Here is a 26,856-nt window from a genome sequence, read left to right as displayed (position 1 = left end):
GAGAAGCAAACTCCCCGATGACCAGGGAGCCTGATGTAGGGCTGGATCCCTGTACCCTGGGATCATGACCCAAGCAGAAGGCAGACACTTAACTGACTGAACCACCCAGGCACCCCTTTCCAGACTTTTTCTATGCACATGTACATTTTTCCCAGAAATTGGGAGCATGCTATATTTACAAGTCCAAGTCTTACTTTAATTCAACAGTATATCATAACCATCTCTAAAACTATTTCTTTTTTTAAAAAATATTTTATTTATTTATTCATCAGAGACACACAGAGAGAGGCAGAGGCGTAGGCAGAGGGAAAAGCAGGCTCCTTGTGAGGAGCGTGATGTGAGACTCAATTCCAGGACCCTGGGATCACGACCAGAGCCAAAGGCAGATGCTCAACCACTGAGTCACCCAGGTGTCCCTCTAAAACTTTTTCAAAAAGCAATTTTAATGACCATAGTCCATCATTTGAATATAACTATAATGCGATCTGCCAGTCCCTACCGTTGAATTTTGAAGTCCTTTCCCGATGCCCACTATTACAATCAACACCATAGTGATCAGCCCTGTTCATACCTCCCCGGGACAGGTGCCCACAAATGGGATCCCTGGGTCATAGTCAAGGTGGAGCCCCTCTCAGCATTTACCCTTTCTCTGGCAGCTTACCCTTTTTATTTATTTTTATTTTTTTATTTTTTTAAAAGATTTTATTTATTTATTTCTTTGACAGAGAGAGAGCACATGTAGGGGGAGTGGTAGGCAGAGTGAGAGAGAGAAGTAGGCTCCACAAGGAGCAGAGAGCCGGATGCGGGGCTCCATCCTGGGACCTCAGGATCATAACTCAAGCCAAAGGCAGATGCTCAACTGACTTAGTGACCCACGTGCCCCAGCTTACCGTTTTTAAAAACTTTCCCAATTTGATAGGTGAAAATTAATATCTGTGTTTTGGTGTGCATTTCTCTGATTATGTGAAACTGAACACTTTTTTGAGTGTGTTTCTTGGCCATTTGCATTTCTTCTCTGGATTTTCTGTTCATGTTCAGAAAGCAGGGGCTTTAAAAATGGTTCTCAGTTCAGATTCAAGATAAAAGTCTTGCATATATTCAAATCTTTGGTTCTGGGCAGACCTCTCAGCCATATCTTCATCACAATATTGGGGTAAGACCATACAGGAGGAGTGCGTCCTTTTTTTTTTTTTTTTTAGATTTATTTATTTATTTATTCATCATAGAGAGAGAGAGAGAGAGACCGAGACATAGGCAGAGGGAGAAGCAGGCTCCACGCTGGGAGCCCCACTTGGGACTCCATCCTGGGACTCCAAGATCCCGCCCTAGGCCAAAGGCAGGCGCCAAACTGCTGAGCCACCCAGGGATCCCCGAGGAGTGTGTCCTTCTTAAGAGAAATCCATTTAATCATAAGGGTAATAGTAGTAACTGACTGGTGTACTGAGCACCTGTTAGGTGGCCGCATTGGGCCTGGCCTTCTCACAAACCTGTGTTCCACCCGCACAGCATCCCTCTAGCAAGGGACTCCCCTCTCCCCATTTTACAGGGGGAGACTCCAAGGCTCAGAGAGGGTCACTCCTCTAGCAAGTGGAGGAACCGGCTTTCGATTAAGGACTGTTAGCGGGTGGGAAGCCCGCCACCCCCCGACCCGGGGCGCAGTGGAGTAGATGGAGGGGCAGTCCTCTGGGCCCTGCTCCACCGCTCTTCCGTCTCCTCCCCCAGATGGGAAACCCATCTCCACGGATGTCATCGTCCTGGGCCGCACCAACCTACTCATCAGCAGCGCGCAGCCCCGGCACTCGGGCGTCTACGTGTGCCGCGCTAACAAGCCCCGCACGCGCGACTTCGCCACTGCGGCCGCCGAGCTCCGCGTGCTGGGTGAGGCGCGGGGGGCACCGGGCAGTGGGGGTCGGGGGAGCCGGCGTGGGGCGGGCCGGCAGGGCCGGGTACGGAAGCCGGGGACGGGGAAGGGCAGCTGGGTGTGTTGGAAGGACTGAGGGCCCACCCCGAGGATGCGACAGGGCCAGCGCTAGGGGGCCGGCACCCAGGGAGGCGGCTCTGGTGGGGGGTGGAGTGGAGGAGGGCAAGTGGGGGAATGGATGGGGTATTGGGTGCGGGTGGGGAAAGTTGAGCCGGGGAGAGAAGAGGGGTGATCAGGGTGCGGCTTGGGGGGTAGGGGGATGGGGAGGGGACCTAGGTCTCGGGACTGAGGGCTAGGGGAGACAGTGTGGTCCGGGTGACACTCGGGGACGGGGTCGTGCAAGGCTGGGCTAACAGTGCGGAAGGGTAAGTCTCGGGCGCGGGTCGCGGAAGGACACGAGAAGCAGGTCGCGGTGCCGGCCCCGGAGCGAGTGGGGGAAGCCCGGGAGGAGCCAGGGCGCGTAGGGGCGGCCCCGGAGGCCTTGGGGACACCGGGGCGAGGAGCAGAGGTGGACTGGCGGCCGCGGCACCTGGGGGCGGCCTAGCCCCCCGCGGCCCGGGCGCGCCGTCAGCGTGTCCCCCCGTCCCCCGCCCCCAGCCGCCCCGGCCATCTCGCAGGCCCCGGAGCCGCTGTCGCGGACGCGGGCGAGCACCGCGCGCTTCGTGTGCCGGGCGGCGGGGGAGCCGCGGCCCGCGCTGCGCTGGCTGCACGACGGGGCGCCGCTGCGGCCCAACGGGCGCGTCAAGGTGCAGGGCGGCGGCGGCAGCCTGGTCATCACGCAGATCGGCCTGCAGGACGCCGGCTACTACCAGTGCGTGGCCGAGAACAGCGCGGGCACCGCGTGCGCCGCCGCGCCCCTGGCCGTCGTGGTGCGCGAGGGGCTGCCCAGCGCCCCCACGCGGGTCACGGCCACGCCGCTGAGCAGCTCCGCCGTGCTGGTGGCCTGGGAGCGCCCCGAGCTGCACAGCGAGCAGATCATCGGCTTCTCCCTCCACTACCAGAAGGCACGGGGTACGTCTGCTGGGGACCCGCGAGGGGGCGCCCTGAGGGCGGCACAAGTGAGATGACGGAAGGATTGCCGGGTGGGCACTTTGGGGGGTGGGATGGGACGGGACGGGACGGGATGGGACGGGACGGGACGGGACGGGACGGGACGAAAGCCTACGGGAGAGACCCGCCTAGATACGCCCTAGGCCGCAGTCCTCGATGCCATGCTGGAAGGGTTAACGTGTGCGTGGCCCGTTTCCCCCTCAGCCACAGTCTGTTTTGATAGAGGAGAAAGAGGATGCCTTTCCTCCCAGGGAAAATGCCTTGGCATTCCGGGAGCCGGTTTATTAACTGCAGTGGGAGTCATTTCAATTAGACACGAGAAGGAACTTCCTAATTGGTGGAGGAGTTAATACAGGGAGACTAGAAGCCAGGGAAGTCTATACTCTCCAGCTCATGTGATCTGGTGATTTAGTTATACACAGACTATTCTGGAGCCTGGGACAATATGAAGGATCCCTCGATAGCCTCCAGCTGGCAGACCTTTGGGGTGGCTCTCTGACAGTCCCTTTGTCCCCTGTGTCACTGCCCCAGGCATGGACAATGTGGAATACCAGTTTGCAGTGAACAATGACACCACAGAGCTGCAGGTTCGGGACCTGGAACCCAACACCGATTATGAGTTCTACGTGGTGGCCTACTCCCAGCTGGGGGCCAGCCGCACCTCCACCCCAGCGCTGGTCCACACACTGGATGATGGTAGGGCCTCTAAACCTGCAAGAGGCACCTTGGGTTCCAAAAAATTCCCTGGGGACGGTAGCTCGCTTCTTTTTACCAGCATATGCCAAGGCACTTTTACCTGCCTCTTACCATCTTTTGTGCCACGTAAGGGGGTGGATATGGATTCTTCCCAATTTAGAGTTTGGGAAACTGAGGCCCAGAAAATGAGAGTGACTTGCCCAAGGTCAGTAGTACAGCTGGGACTTGAGTCCAGGTCTTGATTCCCTATGTCATATGGCCCTTTTCAATACCCATGTACCATCCAGTCAGGCAGGGGCCGGTGACGTGAACCCACTGGATGTAGAAGATTGTGCCCCAAACCTTTTTCTGGCTTTGGGGTGGGAAGGATATCCCCTCATATCCAGTTTGGGGCTCCCCTGAGAGGCTCCCTTTCCTCCCTCAGATCCTGGTCCTGGGCCTCCTTCTGACTTGCTGTGTGACCTGGGCAAGTCTCTGACCGCTCCTGGGCCTCACCTTCCACGTCGGTGGAGCAGAGCTCACGCTGATGTTCTTCTGTCTCAGTCCCCAGTGCAGCGCCCCAGCTCTCCCTGTCCAGCCCCAACCCCTTGGACATCAGGGTGGCGTGGCTGCCCCTGCCTCCCAGCCTGAGCAATGGGCAGGTGGTGAAGTACAAGATAGAGTACGGTTTGGGAAAGGAAGGTAAGTGGAGGCAGGGTGAGGGCTCCCCCTAGCTGGGCATTGTTGATAGGAAGGGCTGACCAGAGTAGCTGCGGACCCAAGCAGAGGTCAGGGGATGTCTGAGGCAATGAGGCAGAGCTGTGGAGTAGAGAAATAGGAACCTGGACAAGAGGAGTATGGTCTGGGTGTAGGGAAGCCAAAGAGGCAAAGCTCCTGACGGAGGGAGGTCTGGGTTCTAGCCCCACCTCCTCTACAGCTATAGTGGATAATGCTGTTAAGTCCCTGCCTCAGTTTCCTCATCTGTGAAATGAGGCGAGTAGCCTAGGTAATCCCTGGAGTCCCTTCCGATTCAAAAAGCAGATAAGGGATGGGCAGTGGAGGGCATGCTTGCAGGTTTGAGTAAACAGCATTGGGGAGGATGTGTTAGGGCAGATGTAGGTGATTTAGGGGAGAGGATATGAAAGGTATAAAGAGTTAGGGGAAGACAAGTGGCTGGGGGCTAGGGTGAGAGTGAAGAAGGAGGGAAGGGTGAGGAAGGGGGCTTAGGGTGGTCACCAGGGTTCCAGAAGGTGGTGCCTGATGGCCTTCAGAGACAACCCCTTGCGCCTGCGCTCTAGTGTGTGCCTAAGGGGATGATGACAGCTCAAGGGGAAGTGTGGAGTCCACGCCATGGTTCTCTCCACTCTAAGCTGAAGCCGATGGCCTGCGTCAGCCCAGGCCAGAGGCACAGGAGTCAGCTCTGGAGCTGTGGAGTCCGTCCAGGCACCAGGGCTTCAGTGCTCAGAGGGCCTCAGGCTCTCATGGGCACTGAGGAACTGGGATCTGGAGTAGAGTAGCTGGTATGGGGACGTTGAGGAGTCATGGTCCTAAGGTGGCCACCCTGCAGCCATATTTTCTGTCCTGGCAGATCAGGTTTTCTCCACCGAGGTGCCTGGAAATGAGACACAGTTTACACTGAGTGCACTTCAGCCCAACAAGGTGTATCGAGTCCGGATTTCGGCTGGCACCGGGGCTGGCTACGGGACCCCTTCCCAGTGGATGCAGCACCGGACGCCCAGTATGCACAACCAGAGCCACGGTATGGGGTTTGAGGGGAGAGGAAAGATAGTGTGTGTGACCATGTGGGTGTACATGTGCCTTTGGAACAGAGGCCCAACCACCCTCTCCAATCAGAGACCTTCCATGGCTCCCCCTATTTGACGGGTAAGGGAAGCAGGTGTAGAGGTGAAGGCTGGCCTTTACAGGCAAACCTGGCCTCCAGTGTCCCTTCTCTCTGCTGTGTGACCTTGGACAAACCATTCACAGCTCTGAGGCTTCCCTTAATGCCAAAGGTGGCATGAGGATTAATAATGCATTGTAAACACATGTTTAGTACTTAATAAGAACTTGTTAAATAGTCGTTGCTTCCACCAACTCGGATTGTCAATTTTATGGAGAGGCCCAATAATGGAATGATTAAGGGCAGATAGAACCTGGCACCCACACTATCTGTATGACATTGGACAAGTTAATTAACTTCTCAGTTTTCTTATCTGTAAGATGGAGACAATAGTATTTTTGTCATTTTATGGGTTTCTGAGAATATAGTTAAAACACACGTACAAGGTCCTTAGAACGGTGTCTGACACATAGCAAGGCCCCACTCTTAGGCTCCACGTAGGTTCCTGACACCCATGGCTCCTTTCCAGCCTCAGCAACCCCTGTGACCCTCCCTTGCTTGTCTGTACCCATGCATTCATTCAGAAGAAGAACCAGAGCCCTGTGCTGTGCCATATACTGTCACTCCTACCCCAGGGGTGCTCCTTGCTAACCTCTTTGCAAACACCCAGGAGACGTCCCTGCATTCTCAGCACTTGGCATGTAGAAGAATGAGTTCACCTCTAGCCTGAGCCCAGGCCTGGCACTAAGGGTGGTGGCTGAGTGCCGACGCACTGGGAGAAGGTTGGCAAGGCTCTCACTCAGTGCTGGCTTCCTGCTTTTGGCTTCTTCCTGCCTCATCCCCTTCTCCCATCCCTGCCTTCCTTCTCATTCCCCATTCTCTCACTCCTTCTTCCCATCCTGCTCCTCTGCCCCCAGTCCCTTTTGCCCCTGCAGAGTTGAAGGTCCGGGCAAGGATGGAGTCCCTGGTGGTGTCGTGGCAGCCGCCCCCCCACCCCGCCCAGATCTCTGGCTACAAACTCTACTGGCGGGAGGTGGGGGCCGAGGAGGAGGCTGGTGGTGAGAGTCCCCCAGGGGGCCACGGAGACCAGGCCTGGGATGTGGGGCCTGTCCGGCTCAAGAAGAAAGTGAAGCAGTATGAGCTGACCCAGCTAGGTGAGGAGGGCTGCAGGAGGGAGTGAGACAGATTTAGCCTTGGGTGGGACTTTGGGCAGCTGGGCATGGGAGCTGGGAACGGGACACTCTCTGGGATGAAAGGGTGGCCTCAGAGGCCTCTCTAGCCAGTGACCCCCGTGACCTTCCCCAGCCCCTGGCCGGCTGTACGAGGTGAAGCTTGTGGCATTCAACAAACACGAGGACGGCTATGCGGCAGTGTGGAAGGGCAAAACAGAAAAGGCTCCCACGCCAGGTGAGGAGGCTCAGGAAGCAGCGGGAGGAGGGCTCCGTCGAGGGGTCTGTGTGCTACTGCCTTCCCCTTTCCTCTGGGCCAGTCCTAGTGGTCAGCCATCCAGTAGCCTCGGCCTCCCGCAGTCCCATTCTCCGAGGCTCAAAGGGCCTCTTCTAGCCCCAGACAGCCTCTGTTGTAGAGAGAAGTTTCAGTTAGTGCAGTGCCTTACAGGCGTGCCACTGGATTTTCATCATCCATGGCAGTGGTAATTTGGAAGGTTTGAACAGAGAGAAATCCCATGGTTGATCAGTAACTCCTGACCCTGTTTGACCTTTAAACATTTTTAAAAAACACATCCACCTACATTACTGTCTATCAGATTATCCCTCCACTCTATGCTGGGAGAGTGTCCCTCTGTGGCCCATCGGGAAACTAAGCCTCAGAGAAATAAAGGGATTTGCCCAAGGTGGCACAGAGCCTAGACTAGAACCAAGTCTCCTGACTGCCCGACAAAAGTCTGTCCGCTGTAGTATGCTGCCCCGTGGCTCTGCATGGGCTACCCCATTTGCCCATCATGACACCCCCTTACCCCTTACTTCCCAAGGCTGATTTTCAACCATGTATGTGGTTTTGCCAAAGGAGCACTCAACCAGGAACCAAGAAACCTAGCTTCTAATTCCAATTTGTTCACTCAGCAAATATTTTACTGTCTACTAACCTGTTCTGGAAATTTAGTGATGAACAGTGCAGATAAGGTACCTGCTGTCACGGAGTTTATTTTATTCTGTATTGATGTAATAAACACACCATCCTATAATATATAATACTTACTATATGTCTTAGTTAAGGCTGCCATTAAAAATACCCTAGATTGGGTGGTTGAAACAAGCATTTATTTCTCAGAGTCTTGGAGGAAGTCCAAGATCAAGGCATCAGCAGAGTCAGTGAATGGTGAGAGCCCACTTTCTGGTTCATAGACCATAAGGCATCTTCTCACTGTGTCCTCACGTGGCAGGAGGGGCTGGAGAGCCTTCTGGGGGGCTCTTCCATAAGGGCACAGTTATGGGCTGAACGTTTGCACGCCCTCCTTCCCCCCTATTCATACATTGAAACTCTACTCTCCAATATGGTGTGTTGGGAGATAAGTAGGGTTAAATAATTATGATCAGGAGGGGAGCCCTTAGGAATAGATAGGTACCCTTATAAAAATCACAAGAGAACTCGCTTCCTCTCTCTGCTCTCCTCCGTAAGGTCATACAACGAGAAATTGGCAGTCTGTAACCCACACATGGGCTCTTTACCAGAACTTGAGCATGCTGGCATCCTGGTCTCAGACTCTGGCTTCCAGAACTGTGAGAGATAAATTTCTATTGTTTGTAAACTACCCAGTCTGTGGTACTTTGCCCGGAGGGACAAAGATAGGCACGAGTCCTGTTCATGAGGGCTCCACCACAGGTTCCAGTCTCAACAGATGAACACAAACATTGAGTCCATAACAATGTGCCACACACTTTTCTACATCCTTAAGAAGTATTGGCTAATTTAATGCTCATCACAACAGTATGAAGGAGGTACTGTTAATGGGCCCCACTGACAGAATAGGGAATGGAGGCATAGAGAGGTTAAGTAGCTTTTCCCAAGTCACACAGCGAGTCTGTGACAGAGCTGGAATTGGAACCAGGGCAAACCTGGCTCCAAAACTAGTGCTTTTAATCACCATAATTTGCTGCTTCTCTCTAGTACAGTTTGCTGTGCATATGACCTTAGCAAAAATCTCTTTAATTCTTGGGAGCCTCAGTCTCCTCATCTGTGAAGTGGGAATGTTGCTACCCAACCCACAGGATCAGAAGACAGAGAGTGAAAAAAAGTGCCTTGGAACTGCGAACCACCACCCATATTTCGGGATGAGTGTCCTTCCTCCTTTTCACACGCTCTGTTTTCACCTTCCAGACTTGCCCATCCAGAGGGGACCACCCTTGCCCCCCGCCCACGTCCATGCTGAATCAAACAGCTCCACGTCCATTTGGCTTCGGTGGAAAAAGCCAGACTTCACCACAGTCAAGATTGTCAACTACACTGTGCGTTTCAGCCCCTGGGGGCTCAGGAATGCCTCTTTGGTCACCTATTACACCAGGTGGGGAAGCCAGGGGGTTGGGGGCAGCAGATGTTGATACAGGGAGGGACCTCGGGGATTCAGGAACCTTTCATGGTTCGCATGTTACCCTAGGGCACACAGAGTCTGATGCCCTGATGGTGCCAGGTGGAAAGGGGAGTCCATCCTATCCCATCCCCTCACAACAGAGCCTCACACTCAACCTTAGGGAATGTGATGCACAATGGACCATTTCTTCAATCTCAGAGTCCTCCTGACATGACAGGGAAGAGACAGCCCAGATGCTCTCCTGAAAGAGCCCCCCAGTCAGATGGAGAGGCACAGCCTCTGCCCTGAGGACCTGCTGGTTAGGCAGAAGAAAAATCACATAAAAGTACAATCAAAAACACAATAAAGCAAATAAAACAGAATAAAATAGAGAAACATGGTAGATATGTACAACTGCAGCCAAAGTACACTAAGTCAAGGAAAAGATGCATCAGAGATGGATCCTCAGGTGGACGATGACTTGGATTAATCCAGGAAGGTTTCCTGGAGCAGAGGGCCTAGTCTGCAGATTGGACAGACTGCCCTGGGAGCAGCATGCATCCAGACTTCTCTGTAGGACTCTTGGGTGGTGTCAGTGGCCTCCAGGCCAGTGAGTAGATTCCCCACCCAGGGTAGGGGCTGGGGCTGGGCTGGGCTGGGGTGGGTGAGTGGATTTGGACAGGCCTGCCCCGCTAGGAGGGTGTGCTAGTCACGTTTCTCACCTCCACAGCTCTGGAGAAGACATCCTCATTGGTGGGCTGAAGCCATTCACCAAATACGAGTTTGCGGTACAGTCTCACGGTGTGGACATGGACGGGCCCTTCGGTTCCGTGGTGGAACGCTCCACCCTGCCTGACCGTGAGTGGCCCTCTTGCCACCAACCCCCGTCTTTTACCCCACTCCTTCTTACTCCAGTGGCCCTCTTTTCTAATTTGTCCCTCGGAACCCCATATCTCTCTATCCTTGGCTTTGCGTTTATATAGGCCAGTCCTGTGCTGGTCTTAACCATTTCCTCATACACATAATGAGATTTAGAGGAGTGGCTTCTTTTATAAGACTGCCAAGACCTCACTGAGCTGGTGAAAAGGCACCAGGTCAGGGAGGCAGGGGTCCTGGATTCTGCATTTGGGTCTCCATCCTGTCCTTGGCACACAGGGAGGCTAGGGCAGGTGACTTCCCCCTTGGGCCCCGTGTCCCCACCTGTAAAAAGAAGGGATGGAGCCATTCGTGGTGCAAGTCTGTGACTCTGGAACCTCTGGAAATGGCATTCCAAGACAAAGGGACTTTTGTTCTCATAACAGAGGCTCTTTGGTTCCGCCAGCCCTCAAACTGTCCACCTTCCCGTTGACAGAAGATCTTGGTCTCAGGATCTGAAATAAGAAGATGTTTGGGGGGGGTAGGGTGTGAAAGCCCTGCACTCTGATGAATTTCCTCTTTAAAATACTGCTTACAATTTGTCTCTCACCCACTTCTCACTTCAGTTATTAGGGTCTTAAATTGCATAAGGAGTTTAGGGGCTCCTGATGTTTCTTCAGAGGAGACTTTATGACCCTGGCTCCCCAGCACAACTGGCTGTGCTACAGACGGGGGATGTTTTCTCCTTTTGTAGATGGGGGGACTAGAGCTGAGATAGCTGAGAAGCAAGGAGGGTTCCGGCAGCCTGTGATGCTGTGGCTGTCTTATGCCTTAGAGCCCTGGGTCCCCATCCCACCCTCCGCTGGGCCTTGAAAACCTGAAACCCCAAATCTCTCCCTTTCCAAATCCCTAGTCATCTGGGTCCGTACTTCGTCTCACCCTTCCTCATTCACCCCTACCCCCAGGATCAGCTTCCTCTCTAAAAACAAAATACCAACAAAACAACAAAGGTTGTACTTCTCGTACTGGGATTGCCATGACCCTGAGGACCTGTGTCCAGGGCAGACATAGACAAAGGCTTCACAAGGCATCAGCTAATTTTACTTGGATATTTGGAGGTAGCCAGGTGAGTTAGGAACTTTAAATGATAGTTATAAACACGATTTTTATGCTAAACTTTACCATGGAATAGAGGAGGAACTTAGTATGAGAGTTTGAAATGAAATGTAAGCCTTCTAGAAAATTCTGAACTCTGCCCCCAGGTCTCTGGAATCCCAGTCTCTTCCACCTTTGGAAGTATTTGGGTGTGGATGTTTGAGATCTGCTCCAAGGAATGAAGAAGAGTTTCTGGGAGGGGGGGATGGTAGTGTTTTCCAGAAACTCCCCAGTTAGAGATCAGATCTCATTTTGCTTTGTGGTTTGTGGTTTGTTCCAGTGAAGGAGGAGGAAGGGAGGCCATGTCCTCATGCCCTGTCTCCCAGCTGCCCCTGCTGGAGCTGAGGCTCTCAGTGACCATACTTTTCCCCATCTCCTCCCCTGCACCCCAGGGCCCTCGACACCCCCATCCGACCTGCGCCTGAGCCCTCTGACACCGTCCACCGTTCGGCTGCACTGGTGCCCCCCTACAGAGCCCAATGGAGAGATCGTGGAGTATCTGATCCTATACAGCAACAACCACAGCCAGCCTGAGCACCAGTGGACCCTACTCACCACGGAGGGTGAGAGCTCCCACACCAGGGCGTCTGAGCAAGAGGTTCCCCACCCTCTCTCCCTTTTCCACCCTCTCCAGTCGCTGGGTTAGCAGTGAGAGTGTGGCTGAGGGTTGTTCCCGGGGATCCTAGGAGGAGCAGGCAGGAGCTAGTGCCTGAGTGGGAGAGCAGATCTTCTCAGTCCTGCTTTCCAGGCTATCCCAGCACCCCACACCCACCCAGCCCCCTAGCCCTGCTTTCCTTGCTTCCCTCTGCCCCCAGGAAACATCTTCAGTGCTGAGGTACACGGCCTTGAGAGTGACACCAGGTACTTCTTCAAGATGGGGGCACGCACAGAGGTGGGGCCTGGGCCCTTCTCTGGCCTGCAGGATGTGATCACTCTCCAGGAGAAGCTCTCAGGTATGAGGGCAGGAAGGGAGGAGTGCGTCCATCCTGGGGGCAGCCTGAGGTCTTCTGAGGCCCTTGGAGTTGACCTTTTTTTTTTTTTTTTTTGGAGTTGACCTTTAGCGCTAAAGTCATCTCTTCCAGGGCCCTACCCCTGGGCACAGATCCCCTTTCATCGTTTTGGACAGCTGGCTTCATGGTTTGGTGTGGAGAGGGCAAATTTGAATGGGAAATGGGTGTAGTTCAGTGGTGATTCAGTCTAAGAGGTCAGATTTATGGGAGACCAACTTGGTTCTCTGGGAGATGGCTTTGATTGGAGGATTGGCTTGGAGAGGTGATGAGCTTTATGGGGTGGAAAGGGGTAGCAGGACTGGCTATATAATTTGCAGGGCCAAGTGTGAAATGAAAATGTGGGGCCCTGGGCACCCCGGGTGGCTCAGCGGTTTAGCGCCACCTTCAATCCAGGGCATGATCCTGAGGACCAGGGATCGAGTCCCACATCAGGCTCCCTGCATGGAGCCTGGTTCTCCCTCTGCCTGTGTCTCTGCCTCTGTCTCTCTCTCTCCCCCCCTCTGTCTCTCATGAATAAATAAATAAATAAATAAATAAATAAATAAATAAATAAAACAAAAAGAAAATGTGGGGCCCTTATTAAAAAATTAGAATTTTAGCCTGGGTGGCTCAGTTGGTTAAACATCTACCTTCAGCCCAGGTCATGACCCTGGGGTCCTGGGATCCAGCTCTGCATTGGGCTATTGGCTCAGTGGGAAGTGTGCTTCTCCCTTTCCCTCTGCTTGTGCTCTATCAAATAAATAAAATCTTTAAGGGCAGCCCGGGTGGCTCAGCGGTTTAGCGCCACCTTCAGTCCAGGGCGTGATCCTGGAGACCTGGGATCGAGTCCCACATAGGGCTCCCTGCATGGAGCCTGCTTCTCCTTCTGCCTGTCTCTGCCTCCCTCTCTCTCTGTCTCTCATGAATGAATGAATAAATAAATAAAATATTTTTTAAAATTAGAATTTCAAGATGGTGATAGCAGAGTTTTAAACCAAGCATGGCATCCTTCTAACTGTGGCCCCCATGTGACAGCTCTTGTTGCACACCCATGAAACCAGTCCTAGTGTGTTTCGCTGAAAGGCCAGGTTGATAGAGAGGGATCACAACTTCAGATGTCCAGTGGGAAGGACAGTCAGAGAGAGAGGTAGGAGTGTCCAGTCGTCCTCACATCAGAAGATTTTGAGTGTCCAGAGGGTGACACTCAGACCAGCAGTCTCCTGAGGAAGCCACAGAAATCCTAACCTATGAACCCTGGACCTTCTCTTGGCCTTGACCTGTTCTGTCCCCTCTCTCTGCCCCACCAGACTCCTTGGACGTGCACTCGGTCACAGGCATCATTGTGGGTGTCTGCTTGGGCCTCCTCTGCCTCCTGGCCTGTATGTGTGCCGGCCTACGCCGCAGCCCCCACAGGTGGGTGAAGGAGCCAGTCTGACTGCAGACAGGAGAGATTTCCAGGAGGGCTGCAGATGAGAGGGCAGGGAAAGTGGCCATGACTTGCCCGAGGCACTCCCAGAAGCTCCACTAAAATTAAGACTCTGGGAAGGAGGGATTGGAGGTGATGTCCTCATGAGAATGGGAAGTGGGTTTAGGGGAGCCCCCCAGCCTACCTCTTCAGTAAGGGCGAGCCTGGGCAGAGGTGCCTTGTCTCATTGCCTCTGTAGCTGCCAGCATCTTGGAAAGAGGGACCCCAAATCTCAAGATACCTGGAGCCTGGGGAGGAAAGGTGCCATTTGCAAGGTCACAGCTGTTTTGAATGTAGTTTCTTAATCATCACCCAGACAGGGAAACCAGACTCCCGCCCAAGGACACAGGCGGGACTAGACCCCAGGCCTGCCTCCACCCCTCACTTTTGGACCGCTGTGCCTGACTCTCTGTCTTGCCTTCCAGGGAAGCCCTCCCAGGCCTGTCCTCCACGGCCAACGCTGGGAACCCCGCCCTGTACTCTCGAGCCCGCCTTGGCCCCCCGAGCCCCCCAGCTGCCCATGAGCTGGAGTCCCTTGTGCACCCCCGCCCCCAGGACTGGTCTCCACCGCCCTCAGACATCGAGGACAGGGCTGAAGTGCACAGCCTAATGGGTGGCGGTGCTTCGGACTGCCGGGGTCACTCCAAGAGAAAGGTAAGCCTGGAGCCTGGGTAGGTCAGAGCCCCACAGTACAGCTCATTCCCAAACGGGGCACCAGGGGGCGCAAGAGTACAATGCCTGACCCCGTCACTGTCCCCGCCACCCCCCTCACCTGCCCCTCCTCTTCCCTGGGCCAGCTGCAGAAGAAAAGGCACTCCCTCCTTCCTCTGAAAAGGTTGGCAGGGCTGGGAAGCAGATGGGCCTTCATCCCTGGCGGAATAGGTCAGCCTGGTTCTCACGGAAGGAGGGAAGGGCCCCTCCATGGCCACAGCCCCCAGATCCCTCATCATCCTGGGAGCTGGAGCAACCTCTAAGACCCAGCCTTCCCCAATAGGAAGACAAGAGGCTGGGCAGCTTGGCTGTGACCAAGAGAGCCCAGGACCTGGATGAGGTGGGCCACGTAGGGCAGGTCCCTTCATGCCAGCAGGGGTGGCTCATCCTGCCCTTTTCTGCGAGCTTGCTCAAACCCTTGGGTGCTGCACCCCTCTTTGTCTGTGTGGCGAAGGAGACCCTGCCCTGCTCGGACACCTCTAGGTGTTCCCAGAGCCGGTGGTATTGGGCTTTTCTGCAGAATTTCTCCATCCTCACATTCACCTCCAGACTCTTGGTTCCTCCCCACAGCCTTAGTTGGGGGGGTGGCCAGGAGGCCAAAGCCTCCATCTACTTCCCTCCCTTACGCTCCCTTCTCCTAGCCAAGCGCCTGATGCTCTCATATCTTTCCCCCCTTGCAGATCTCCTGGGCTCAGCCAGGTGGGCCAAGCTGGGCAGGTTCCTGGGCGGGCTGTGAGCTGCCCCAAGCAGGCACCATGCCATCTCTGACCCGGGCGCTGCTGCCCCCTGCTGGAACAGGGCAGACGCTGTTGCTGCAGGCTCTGGTGTATGACGCCATAAAGGTCAGTGTCCTGGGAGGCAGGGGCAGGAAAGGAGAGGAGGGGCTCTGGGCTTGTGAAGAGCAAGTAGGGAGTTTTCTGGTGACCCCGGATGGTCACTTCCATGGGGATGGAAGTCCAGCTAGGAGGCCCCCTGGAACCTCTAAAGGCGTGTGGGTGGAGGGCAGACAGTTTGCAGGAATCTGTGTCTCACCAGTTGCTCCTCTCCTGATGCCTAAGTGGGCTCCAGCAGAATTACTATGGATCCGAGGGTGCGCCTGGCCTGAGTGCAACCTGCCCTTCCCCCTAAACACTGAGGCTCTGACTAAATCTGGTATTTCTGGAACTCTGGGCAAGGGCAAATGGGTAGTATTCTATTTTCCCCTGCCTTCACATGGGCCTGGTCATCATCTCTTGTAGGATAGTCATTATGCTCTAGGGCTTGGGGGAGTGGGTCAGTCCTTCTCTGCCCCAAGTATATTAGTCATTTTTTAAAAAAGATTTTATTGGGGATCCCTGGGTGGTGCAGCGGTTTGGCGCCTGCCTTTGGCCCAGGGCGCGATCCTGGAGACCCAGGATCGAATCCCACATCAGGCTCCCGGTGCATGGAGCCTGCTTCTCCCTCTGCCTGTGTCTGCCTCTCTCTCTCTCTCTCTCTGTGACTATCATCATAAATAAATTTTAAAAATTTAAAAAAATAAAATAAAAAAGATTTTATTTATTTATTCATGAGAGGCACACAGAGAGAGAGAGGCAGAGGGAGAAGCAGGTGCCATGCAGGGAGCCCGATGTGGGACTCGATCCTGGGACTCCAGGATCACGACCTGGGTCAGAGGCAGACACTCAACTGCTGAGCCACCCAGGCGTCCCTGTTAGTCATTTTTTTAAGGTTTATTTATTGGGGTACCTCAGTGGCTTAGTCAGTTGAGTGTCTGCCTTCAGCTCAGGTCATGATCCTGAGGTCCTGGGATCAAGCCAGCGGGGAGCCTGCTTTTCCCTCTTCCTCTGCCACTCGCTTGTGCTTTCTCTTTTGCTCTCGCGCTCTGTCTCAAATGAATAAAATCTTTAAAAAATTTTTTTTATAAAGATTTATGTATTTATTTTAGAGAGAGAGCAAGAGAGAGAGAGTGAGGGGGGGAGGGGCAGAGGGAGTGAATCTTAAACCGGCTTCTCCGCTGAGCACAGAGCTGGAATCTGGATGCCAGTTCCGATCCCAGGAGAATCATGACCTGATCCCAGACCAAGAGTTGGACGCTTAGTCAACTGAGCCATCCAGGCATCCCTGTTGGTCATTCTTCTGACGGTCACTCTCAGTGATGGTCACCTTTTCTTTCTGTTCTCTGCTGTGACCAGGGCAATGGCAGGAAGAAGCCGCCCCCAGCCTGCAGGAATCAGGTGGAGGCTGAAGTCATTGTCCACTCTGACTTTAGTGCATCCAAAGGGAACCCGGACCTCCACCTCCACGACCTGGAACCTGAGGATCCCCTGCCTTCGGAAGCTCCTGACCTCACTTCGGGAGTCGTGGATCTCGGGCAAGGGGTAGACTGGCTGGACAGGGACCTGGGCGGATGTGAGCAGGCAACCACTGGGCCAGACAGACTTACCTGCCTGCCAGAGGCAGCCAACGTGTCTTATCCATACCCGGACCTCCAGCCCAGTGAGGCTCTGGAGGAGGCCCCTGGGAACAGCTGCCAGCCAAAGGCCCCCTGCTCTCTAGGAACCAGCCCGGGCCTGCCCAGAGCCCCAGTCCCCTCCTCTGCCTAGCTCCCCTAGGCGGTGCAGTTTGGGGCAGCCCAGTATGGATCATGGGACATGGCACTTGTGGCCAACCAAGTATGTACACATGTGTACCTGCAGTTTCTGAACACTACCAAGCCATCTGGAGCCTCCTGGGGTGCTGTGGCCGTGGGGAGAGGAAGAAGTGGAGTATTCACTCCCCCCACACTCTGTGACACATGTTATATGTGAGGGACCTGTGAGGCACAGCTATACATGATGTACACATGTATGTGTGCTAGCTGGCGAGCTGGGAAACTCTGGCTAGGTAGTGGTCACGATGGCCTGATTGATCCTCCAGGTCAGGACGGTGCCCCAGAGTGGTCAGTCCCCAGCCCTGCGGGCCCCCCGCCTCCATCACCCAGCCGTTTATTACACACTCTGAGAGTGTCTGCGATGCCCTGTCTGACAAAGACAGCCCCGGCCCATGTTCCGGTCCGGCTGGGTGAGTGCAGTAGGCTCTGAATGCCTAGAGTCTTAGTTGCATCACTACCCATCGCCCGGGGCCCTGTTGCCCAAACTGAGAGGGTGACTCGGGCTCCCCTCAGAGCAACTCTGCATTATGTCATTTTGTCATTTGGGAAGTGCCTGGTTTTGGAAATCCGCTTGCTCTGGCTCTCCTCTCCTCCCTTCCCCTTCACTACCCTTGTGCTCTGTCTCTGGGGTCAGGGTCAGCCGAGCCCCCAGTTCTCCTGCTTTTCCTCCCTGGTACTCTTTCCTTTCCTCTCGGCTCTTTCTCTGTCTCCTATCTCTGTTGTCTCCCACACCTCTGCCAGACCATGTGTCGTGTGGTTCACCTGCCTGGGTTCAATCTCTGCATCCTTCCCTAACAACATGACTACCTCATGTCTGCTTTGAGGCCATAGCGTGACTTCTGTGTCCGCCATTCACTTTACCGGCCATCCTCCTTCCCCTCTCAGCTCTGTGCTGCCATATGCCCCCTACCCCAGGCACACTACCTGCCCCCAGTGTGGATTCGGAGATCTTCCAGCTCCCCTGGCATTTTTCTCCCTGAGCTTGAGATCGGAGGGCTCTCCTTGGAGTTGATGAATCCAAGTCACACAAGGGGACTTCTGAGACAGGGAAAGAGGAATGTGACCCCCTCCCTTCAAGGCAGGGAAGCAGGGCTGCTGGATGGGAGGGGGTTTGGGACCTGCCTCCCCCTGGCTGAAGCCAAATGGAGAGAGAAAGAGTGGGGATTAGGGGCACCACAGCCCAGCAGCTTCCCACTCTGTGTATCTGGAACAGGAGCTGATGGATGGGGGTAAGAGGAGTTTCACCCTCTGGGAGCTGGGACCGAAGCCTTTGCACAGGACAAGGGTAATTGGCTCATTTCATTTCATTGTTTCTTTTTTTTTTTTTTCCTTTAAATTCAATCCTAAAGTCATCTTCTGTTGACCTGTCACACAGGGACAAGCTGGACTTCTATTTCCTGTGTAGAGAAGACAAGGTCATTTATTTGATTTTGCACCCCAGGCTCTCCTAGGAGCATAGAATGTGGGAGCTTTTTCTCCCTAAATGTGTCTTTTTAACCAATTGGCACATCAATGGTTAACTCCGGCTTCTGGGCCAAATTAGAAATAACCAGTCTATCCTTTTTCTTTTCTTTTCTTTTTTTTTTTTTTTTTTAATGGTGACATGTCTCTCAGCAGAGTTGCAGCTCCATCAGACCCTTTCAGCATCTGTGTTTATTACACTCGGGTGTCACTCCTGTCTGACATCCGCACCTACATTTCCTTCCCCTCCCCTGCTTCAGCCAGCCCGTGATAGCGCTACAGATTATTAATGCTGGTTTGTATCTCGTTTAAGATGGAATTGTCACTTGTACTCTTTCTGTGGCATCCAGCGTCGCCGTGGCTGACGCCACTCTATGTGTTTTGCCATTGCTCTGAAGGTCAAAAGCCTCATTTTATTTTTGCTGGTTTGATTTCTTTCTTTTTTTTTTCCGAAAGAAAGAAAACTGCCTTGAATCCAATGGCTGTTTTAACAGTAAGCTCTTAGCATTACACCACATAGTCATTTTTCATGTTCTTGTTTAACAGGCACTGAGGCTCTGGTTTAAATTAAATAGCTGCAAATGAGACAATTTATAACCCATTAGGTTGGGTGGAAAATTGTTTCTCAAAAGCAAATAAGTAATAAATCTGGTATCTGCCTATAACTCACAGTTGATAAGAAAGTGGCCATTACTCACTAGCATTATATATGATTTGGGCTCTGGGTAATTTGGAAGTGTTAGGTTTGTGTCTTTGTAGCAGTATTTTTATTAGAAAAGAGTCTGTTGGCCTTTTACAGGGTATTAATCCCTTTGTCACCTACCATCGATGCCTTACGTTTTTTGAGTCTTATTTAGAAACCTTCCTTTTCTTGATGCATGACAAGTGTAATCAGTACCTGCTCATTTATTTGTCTGTATTTAGTTTATGCTATATTATTTAATTATTTTTCCAGCATTTTTTCTTCCTCCTCACAAATATGATATTTCTTTAGTGTTAAGCCAAGGCATTGATCATGTATCTGTCCCTATAATGAATTAATAAACTATTTTCCAGAAACGTGGAATGACTAGAATTTCCTCAGCCTCTCTGCCTTAGAGAACGTATTTCCTGCCAGGATGGGAAATGCTGGGTTTTGGAGGGTAGAGAGCAGGTGGGCATGGGAAAGAACTGGACCATCTTCTTCCCTCGACAGGCACTTAGGAAAAAGACAGACTTAGGAAAGATGCTTTCTTTGACAGCACTCTTTTAGGCTGTCTGGGGATCTCTTTCCATCTGGGCACACCTTTTTTTTTTTACCTTTCTTGGGTGCAAGGGAGGAGTGAATGAGCAACTCCAGAGATTTGGGCTTAAACGATTGTTCTTTCTCCTTTTTTAAAAAGACTTTATCTATATTTGACAGAGAGAGCACAAGCAGGGGGAGCGAGAGGGAGAGAGAGAATTAGGCCCCCTGCCGAGCAGGGAGCAGGACTCTGGGATCATGACCTGAGCCAAAGGCAGACACTTAACCAACTGAGCCACCCAGGCTCAACTACTCTGCATAAATCTGGTCTTCAGAGTTCCTCATGGCTGCATATTCACACATATGGGCACTGTGCCTACAAGCTTAGGGACCCATGCATGCACGCCCACCTTCCCAAACACCCTGTATCCATTAACTCAAACATGGGCACACAGCCATACACAGAAGTCCACACCCACACCCCACATGCATCTCAGGATGAAGGTTGGCAGATGCTCCGCTAAAATCTTTACAGAGCCTGGTTGGTGCGTGCTTTTCTACGGAAGGAACCAAGAGCCAGAGGCTGCCCCTGCCCGGGACCACCCCTAAAGCGGCTGATGGGCCAGACTCGTGTTAATTGACAGATCACAGGGAGAGATACTGCACATTTTGCATGCAGCAGAATAGCCATTATTTGCATATCACTCTCAGACCAAGGGTTGCGTTAAAGAAGAATTAAACACTTGTCAAAATGAATTTAAAATGACAGCAACTCAGGACACCAATTTGACCTCTCTGAGTCTAGGACAAGCCACGAAGGGATTGTTGAGAATTCAAGCCCTGCAGGAGGGAGTTCCAGGACTTTGGGCCCAGGCAGGGCCCCCCCTTCCCTCCCTTTCCTATGGCCAGTGGAGGCCCCGTAATGCCTGCCCTTCCTCACAATGAAATCAGTTTGGGGTTTCGGTGTGCATCCTGACCCTGAATTTCTCCACTGCCTCCCATAGCTTACTCATATGCCTCAAATCTTGCCTCTCACACTCCTCTTCTAGTTGCTACTGTAGAGTAAGGAGTCCCTGGGCTATGCAAACCCCCTCAATAGTAAACCTCTCTGATCTGGAGACCTGCACTTTTTTACTCATCTGCACCAAAGTTAGTTAGGTTTATGTATGGTTAACACCCCTGGTTCCAAGATTCTAGAGTTGGTATCATAAGAGGGATGCAGTTATTCCTCTGTCATCCCAGTCCAATGCCAGAGGAAGAAAATAGCTGAATGAGGAAAAGCTGCTCACCATGCTGGAGTCAACAGAAGATCATTTAGTAAGGGGTGGCCAAGGCTCAAGATCTCTGAGAGCTAGCCTGGGTACGGATCCCCTAAGAAGTAATACACGCCTATCTCCCCTAAAATTCATGTTCGCCTTGCCTCGTGTGTTCTCTGACATGGAACGTTGACAGCCTTCTTTGTGACAGAAATGTCACCGAGAATTTTGACTTTCAGCTGGCTTTCCCAGATACCAGGTCATTTGTTAGGACCCGTGTCCTTTTAAATATCCCTAGCGGTGAGCAGGAGAGACAGGATTATGTGGATCTTTCAGATGAGCTCGGAGTGATTGCCTGGGTTAGCTGGGCAGGACCGGGGTGGGAACCCAGATTCCTTCAGGGTTCTCATTGTCCCGCGGGGTTTGCTAGCTCAAGGCCCCCCGAACCCGGGGTGGGGTGGGTGGGGGGAAGCTGCCCTTCTACCTCCGGTCCATCCCAGCGCCAGAACTCTGCAGTCCGGAGAGGCCAGCCTTGCAGCTAAACGTCCTAGCCTTTGGGTGGCAGGATCAGAGACCGGGGAAACCCGAACCTTTGACAAGTTTGTGGAGCTTTTGGGGAATGATCTCGAAGATGCACACTTGGACGCGGCGGAGGAGGGTGCAGCGGGGAGAGGCGGGCAGGGCAAGTCCCACGGCTTCGCGAGTCGCTCTGCCGTCCGCGGGGGTCCCCTTCCGCAGGCCCCCGCGTCCCCGGCCGGCCGCGGGGAGGGGGGTGCCGGGGTGCCGGGGGTGCCGGGGTGCCGGGGTGCCGGGGGTGCCGGGGGTGCCGGGGTGCCGGGGGTGCCGGGGGTGCCGGGGTGCCGGGGGTGCCGGGCAGCAGCCCGGGACGGCGCCGGCCGCTCCAGCCGCAGTTCAAAGCGCAGGGGGCGCGTCCGCCGCGCAGCCGGGAATGTCCGGCCGCTTAAAGCGCTCGCCGGCTCTTTTGTTCCCCAGACCGGGCCTCCGGGGAGAGGGGCTGGGGGAGGGGACCGGGCGGGGCGGGAGGGGGCGCGGGCGCGGGCGGAGGGCGGGGCGGCGCGGGCGGGGCGAGGGCGAGAGCGAGAGCGAGAGCGAGAGCGAGTGCGAGTGCGGAGCGCGCTCCCCGGCGAGGCTGACAGATCGCCCGCGAGGGTGCAAGATGGCGCGAGCGGCGCTCCCCCCGCGCCCCCGGCGCTCCTAGGCCGGCATGTGGCCCCAGCCCGCCGCCGCCCGGGCTCGGCCCCGGCCCGAGCCCCGGCCCCGGCCCCGCCGCCGCCCCCGCGGGACGCTGTGAGCCTCCCGAGGCCCCGGAGCCGCGCTCGCCGAGCCCAGCCGGGCGGACCGAGAGCCCCATGGCCGCTCCCCGCGCCGCGCCGCGCCGTCCCCGGCTCCTGCTGCCGCTGCTGCTGCTGCTGCCGCCGCTGCTGCCCGCGCCGAGCGACGGTGAGCGGGCGCCCCGGGCCGGGCCGGGCCGGGCCGGGCCGGGCGAGGGCGAGGAGGGACCGGGTCCCGCGGGCGGAGCGGGCGGGGCGGGGCGGCGGGGGCGGCGGAGGGCGCGGCGAGGGCGCGGGGCGCGAGCCGGGACCCGCCCCCGGAGTGCGCGGCGGACCCCGAGGGACCGCGCGACCCGGGGCGCGGGGGCAGCGGCGGGGAGGGCGGGACCCGGCTCGCGGAGGGGCGCAGGCCGGAGCGTCCCCTCCCTTCCCGGAGGCTCGGCGGCCCCGCGTCCGTCTGCGCGCTCCGCTGTCCGCGCTCCGCTCTCGGCTCGGCTCCGGGGCGGCGGCACCTCGCGCCCGCATCCGGGAGAAACTTTATCCCCCGACGGCGCTGCGGGGCCGGGGCCGGGGCCGGGGCTGGGGGCCGAGGCTGCCGAGACGCAGGGGGCGGGCGGGAGGGGCTCAAAAGGTTGTGACCCTCGAACGTCTTAAAATACCCTGGGTCTCCTTGGGACCGCGGGCCTCGCCCGCCCCCGCCCTCTTCCTCCCCACCCACTTTCCGTCTCCCCCAACCAGGGAGGGCGCCGGCCTGCTGGGCGGGGCCGGCTCCGGGATCGCTAGCGCCCGGCCAAGGGGACGAGGGGTCTGTGGCTGCCCTTTCAGACCAGGTGGGTTCATGCCTCCCGGAGCGCGGTTGTGACTGGTCTGGCAAGTTGCTCGTTGCCGGAGCTGGGCCCTTGGCGCCGCGCCTGGGATCGGAGCGCGCGTCCTTTCGGCCGGGCCTCCGCCGACTCCGGGGTCACCTTCTTCCCTTGCTCCTCGCTCCCCTGCTGTTCTTGCGGCTCAGTTTTCTTCTACGGGAGCGGTGGGGTCGCTGGGAAGCAAAGATCCTAGAAACCTGCCCCTTCCTGAGTTTGGGGAAATCTGAGTTGACGGTTGGTACCCCTCAGTTCTCCTTATGACAAAGGCGAAAACAACCAGAACAAACCAAAATCCAGAGCCTCTTAGCGGGGAGGCAGAGGGGCTGGGCCGTAGCCTAACCCCTACCTGCTACTGGGCCCGCCCGTCCCGCTCCCTGCCAGGCTTCAGACCAGGCCTCAGCTGGCTCTGCCAGCATAAAGAAGCAATGGTTTATTACTTTTTCACTTTATCTTTGCTTAGAACTTCTACCTTTTTATAGTGACTTTGAGTCTGTTCATCTTGTTCAACAACTCTACCGCATAAGCCGCATTATGTTTCTGACTTAAACAGATGCGGACGGGAAGCTAAGACAGGTTGCACACTTTACTTAAGGTCACGCCCCTGAAAGTCTGCAAGGCTCCAGCATTTAGCCAGAGTGGTCACAGCATTTAGCCAGAGTGGTCACATCTTGCACAGAGTGGTTTGTTCTGGTCACAGAGGTGGCAACAGCCATGTTGGGATCAGTTTTACTTTTTTTTTTTTTTTTTAAGATTTTATTGATTCATGAGAGACACACAGAAAGAGGCAGAGACACAGGCAGAGGGAGAAGCAGGCTCCCCAAGGGGAGTTGGATGCGATGTGGGAGTTGATCCAGGACCCTGGGATCATGGTCCCACAGGGAGATGCTCAACCACTGAGCTACCCAGGTGTCCCCAATCTTACTTTTTTGGATCTCAGATTTATTTTTTTTAAGATTTTATTTATTTATTCATGAGAGAGACACACACACACACAGAGGCAGAGACACAGGCAGAGGGAGAAGCAGGCTCCATGCAGGGAGCCCAACATGGGACTTGATGTGATCCAAGTCTCCAGGATCATGCCCTAGGCTGAAGGCAGCGCTTAACTGCTGAGCCACGTTGTAACTATTAATTGTGACACCCTGGACAACTTGCTTAATATTTCTGGGCTCGCTTTCCCTTATCTGTTAAAAAAAAAAAAAAGGAAATGGTACAAATAATATCTCCTTCTGAGATGGTCTGCTGATTGAGAAAAATACTGCATAAGACAACACTGAGTTCTATAATACATTGAATTCTATATATAATAGAGATTCCTATTAACATTACAGAAAGATGGGGTGGGTGCACAGATCCAGGGGATTTGAGACACCTGTGCACGGAGTTCTTGCTGCCTGTTCATTCCACAGTAACCTCTCCTTTTCCTCTCATCTCCCCTGCTCAATACAGGTCTTGGCCACTCTGCCGAACTGGCATTTGCTATGGAGCCAAGTGATGATGTTGCAGTCCCTGGGCAGCCTATAATACTGGGCTGCAGGGTGGAGGGGACCCCTCCAGTGAGAATCACCTGGAGGAAAAATGGGATGGAGCTGCTGGAGAGTACCCACTCCACCTTGCTGGCCAATGGGTCCCTGATGATCCATCACTTCCAGCTGGATGGGGGAGGCAGCCCCTCAGATGAGGGTGACTATGAGTGTGTGGCTCAGAACCGCTTTGGACTGGTGGTCAGCCGGAAGGCTCGCATCCAGGCTGCAAGTAAGTGGACACCCCTTACCTTTTTTTCCCCCCAGACCGGGGGTCCAGGGTCAGCCCAGGGGTTAGGGACAGGGAAAGCAGTTCCATCTTCTGTAGCTGCAGCCTTCTGGAGGACTAATTTCTCAGCCTGGGTCAGTTGAGAGGTACATAGTAGTCATTTGTGGTGGTGGAAATGTATCATATACTCATTTAATTGATTGGAATGTCATTCAACAAGAATCTAGCCAAACACTCTTGGGGGGAGAGGGAGAGGGTGAACTTTATCTAACTCTTAAGTCCGTGTGTCTGAGTTTCCATATGCCTGTATACTGTATGCATCCCAGTCCATTGAGTAGGATTCTTGTGTCTCAAGAAAAAACTATCATACTTTATGACAGTGATTTAAGAGAATTTTGAAGGCTAATTAGGCTATATGCAGTTTTAAATTATGGGCTGACTTTCAAATCTTTTGGGTAGGATAATGATATTCTGAAGCTTGCCAACAATTTGTTTTACAAAAAATGTGGTAGGTTAACTTCAAGGTTATCACAATAATGACATTACTCCCACCCACCTTCATGCTAATGTGACTTTATAAAAAATTTTTTTCGCCTTTATTGAGGTGTAATTGACAATAAAGTTGTAAGATATTTAAAGCGTACATTGTGGTGACTTGATATCTGATGTGTCTTGCACGGGAGAGAAAGGACCAGGTGAGGTGTGTCAGTTCTCGAATTGTGCTTTGCTTACACTGATGGACCACCAGTTGTGATGAAATGATGATTATGTTCTACAGCCCTGTCCTGCAAAAATTCTGTTGTTCTTTAATTTGTGCATGTTTGTGGGTGTGTAAACCAGAATTATCTATGGATCTTGAAGGTGGCAGGCGGGGGTGGGGGGTAGGGGTGCGGTGTGGGGTATGTGTCATGGTTAAGAACTGCTGCTCTTGAGAGAGGGTAAAAGTTTTAGCAAGTGCTAAAGTGTTCTCTACCTCACAGCTTCCTACTTCTTCTGGAGGGGGTATTCCTTAAAGAAGCCACACCTGTTTGTTTGTTTTTTTTTTAAAGATGATATTTATTTGACAGAGAAAGACCACAGGCAGGGGGAGCAGCAGAGGGAGAAGGAAAAGCAGGCTCTCCACTGAGTAGGGAGCCCAAGGCAGAGCCACCCAGGTGCCCCAAGAGGCCGCACCTTAAAGGTGTTGGTGATAATTCTAGCGAACACTTACCAAGCACTTGCTGTGTGCTGGGTCCCCTGCCTAAGTGTTTTACATGAGTGATCTTGTTCAGTCATCACAATGACCCAAGCAGATAGGCAGTCTTTGCCCCCCTTTGCCAGATGAGAAAACTAAGACCTAGAACTGCATTCTAGGCAGCCTGAACCCTACCCCTCCTGCTTAACTCCTACGGCATTCTCCCGCTTCCCCCACTGATGGGGGACAGTTTTCTTCCTGGCTCTGAGGGCATTTGCACAGTTGCTTGGAATGGCTGGTGAGTGATGAATCGCTCTGAGGCAGGAGCCCTCTCACTGAGTTTAAGATCCCCCTTTGTTCTAAAGAAGGCTGACTCAGGCCCCCATATGGAGCTCTATGGGAGGCAGCCCTGGACCTTGAGACCGAATCACTTCTGGCTCAGCGACCCCTCAACCCCAGCCTCGGCGGTGTGGGGAAGGCTGGGGCAGCCTCTGAGCAGATGGCCGGGTGTGAGGTAGAGGAGTGTGGCCGTGGACACAGGGTGGGGCCCCCAGGAAGATTTGCCAATGAGAGAAATGAGATTTCTAGGGGAGGGCACCCCCACTCTCTCCCCACCTTACACCAATACTGACCCCTGCGTTGCCAGCCTAGAATTCTGGGAGATAAATCCCAGGTGTTTATATATAGCTAATTGTAAATGTGCTTTTCTATAAATGGTAATACCTTCAAGATGTTTGGTTTCCTTAAACTCTATGGTGTAAGAAACTGAGCTGTGGGCTGTGGCTGGGGGAAGGGCCAGTGGGTGAGGTCAGCCTGGTTAATCCTTTGGGGTCCTGGGGACAGCTCGAGGGTTGCCTCTAAGCACTGGCAGTCTGATATGGCCTCTCTGTTCACTGCAAGACTTGTGACCCCATGGGAGAATGCTTGGATACCAAGCAACCTGGTGGCTAGATCTCCTTTTCTCACTTCACAAGCTGATGTCCCTAGAAACCTCCAAAGCTGATTAGCTGCCTGAGTTTT

At 54.0% G+C, this 26,856-nt stretch overlaps 2 protein-coding genes and 1 long non-coding RNA gene across 8 annotated transcripts in view; 2 read left to right on the top strand and 1 right to left on the bottom strand.

The window, feature by feature from the left end:
- Positions 1 to 19,343, top strand: part of IGDCC4 (immunoglobulin superfamily DCC subclass member 4) — a 40,201-nt gene extending 20,858 nt beyond the window's left edge. For 4 of the 5 annotated variants that reach the window (XM_049104083.1, XM_025472450.3, XM_049104084.1 and 1 more), the window contains 15 exons: positions 1,723 to 1,878; positions 2,519 to 2,932; positions 3,503 to 3,667; positions 4,211 to 4,348; positions 5,235 to 5,405; positions 6,404 to 6,640; positions 6,792 to 6,893; positions 8,823 to 9,006; positions 9,743 to 9,870; positions 11,415 to 11,585; positions 11,838 to 11,975; positions 13,319 to 13,424; positions 13,902 to 14,130; positions 14,868 to 15,029; positions 16,359 to 19,343. In XM_049104083.1, the coding sequence (XP_048960040.1) occupies positions 1,723 to 1,878; positions 2,519 to 2,932; positions 3,503 to 3,667; positions 4,211 to 4,348; positions 5,235 to 5,405; positions 6,404 to 6,640; positions 6,792 to 6,893; positions 8,823 to 9,006; positions 9,743 to 9,870; positions 11,415 to 11,585; positions 11,838 to 11,975; positions 13,319 to 13,424; positions 13,902 to 14,130; positions 14,868 to 15,029; positions 16,359 to 16,769 (2,912 nt within the window). In that variant the 3' untranslated portion in view covers positions 16,770 to 19,343. The remainder of the gene's footprint in view (positions 1 to 1,722; positions 1,879 to 2,518; positions 2,933 to 3,502; positions 3,668 to 4,210; positions 4,349 to 5,234; positions 5,406 to 6,403; positions 6,641 to 6,791; positions 6,894 to 8,822; positions 9,007 to 9,742; positions 9,871 to 11,414; positions 11,586 to 11,837; positions 11,976 to 13,318; positions 13,425 to 13,901; positions 14,131 to 14,867; positions 15,030 to 16,358) is intronic. The other variant, XM_049104082.1, reaches the window with a different exon arrangement.
- LOC112675741 (uncharacterized) lies at positions 6,887 to 14,872 on the bottom strand. 2 transcript variants are annotated; one of them, XR_007407261.1, is made up of 4 exons: positions 14,249 to 14,872; positions 13,622 to 13,724; positions 10,213 to 10,382; positions 6,887 to 7,062 (listed from the first exon to the last, which is right to left on the bottom strand). It is a non-coding gene; the product is annotated as an uncharacterized LOC112675741 (long non-coding RNA). The 2 variants fall into 2 exon arrangements; XR_003146039.3 differs by lacking the exon at positions 6,887 to 7,062 and having other exon boundaries at positions 9,377 to 10,382.
- Positions 19,344 to 21,884: 2,541 nt separating the features above from the next.
- The window catches only part of IGDCC3 (immunoglobulin superfamily DCC subclass member 3), a 41,176-nt gene continuing 36,204 nt past the window's right edge, over positions 21,885 to 26,856 (top strand). Inside the window, exons 1-2 of the mRNA XM_025472457.3 lie at positions 21,885 to 22,216; positions 24,360 to 24,665. Coding sequence (XP_025328242.3) covers positions 22,126 to 22,216; positions 24,360 to 24,665 — 397 coding nt within the window. The 5' untranslated portion in view covers positions 21,885 to 22,125. The remainder of the gene's footprint in view (positions 22,217 to 24,359; positions 24,666 to 26,856) is intronic.

Source organism: Canis lupus, chromosome 30, assembly GCF_003254725.2.
Source record: "Canis lupus dingo isolate Sandy chromosome 30, ASM325472v2, whole genome shotgun sequence".
In the NCBI taxonomy this organism is placed as follows: domain Eukaryota; kingdom Metazoa; phylum Chordata; class Mammalia; order Carnivora; family Canidae; genus Canis; species Canis lupus.
The sequence above is the reverse complement of the archived record's forward strand: the minus strand, read 5'-3'. Positions and strand labels throughout refer to the sequence as shown.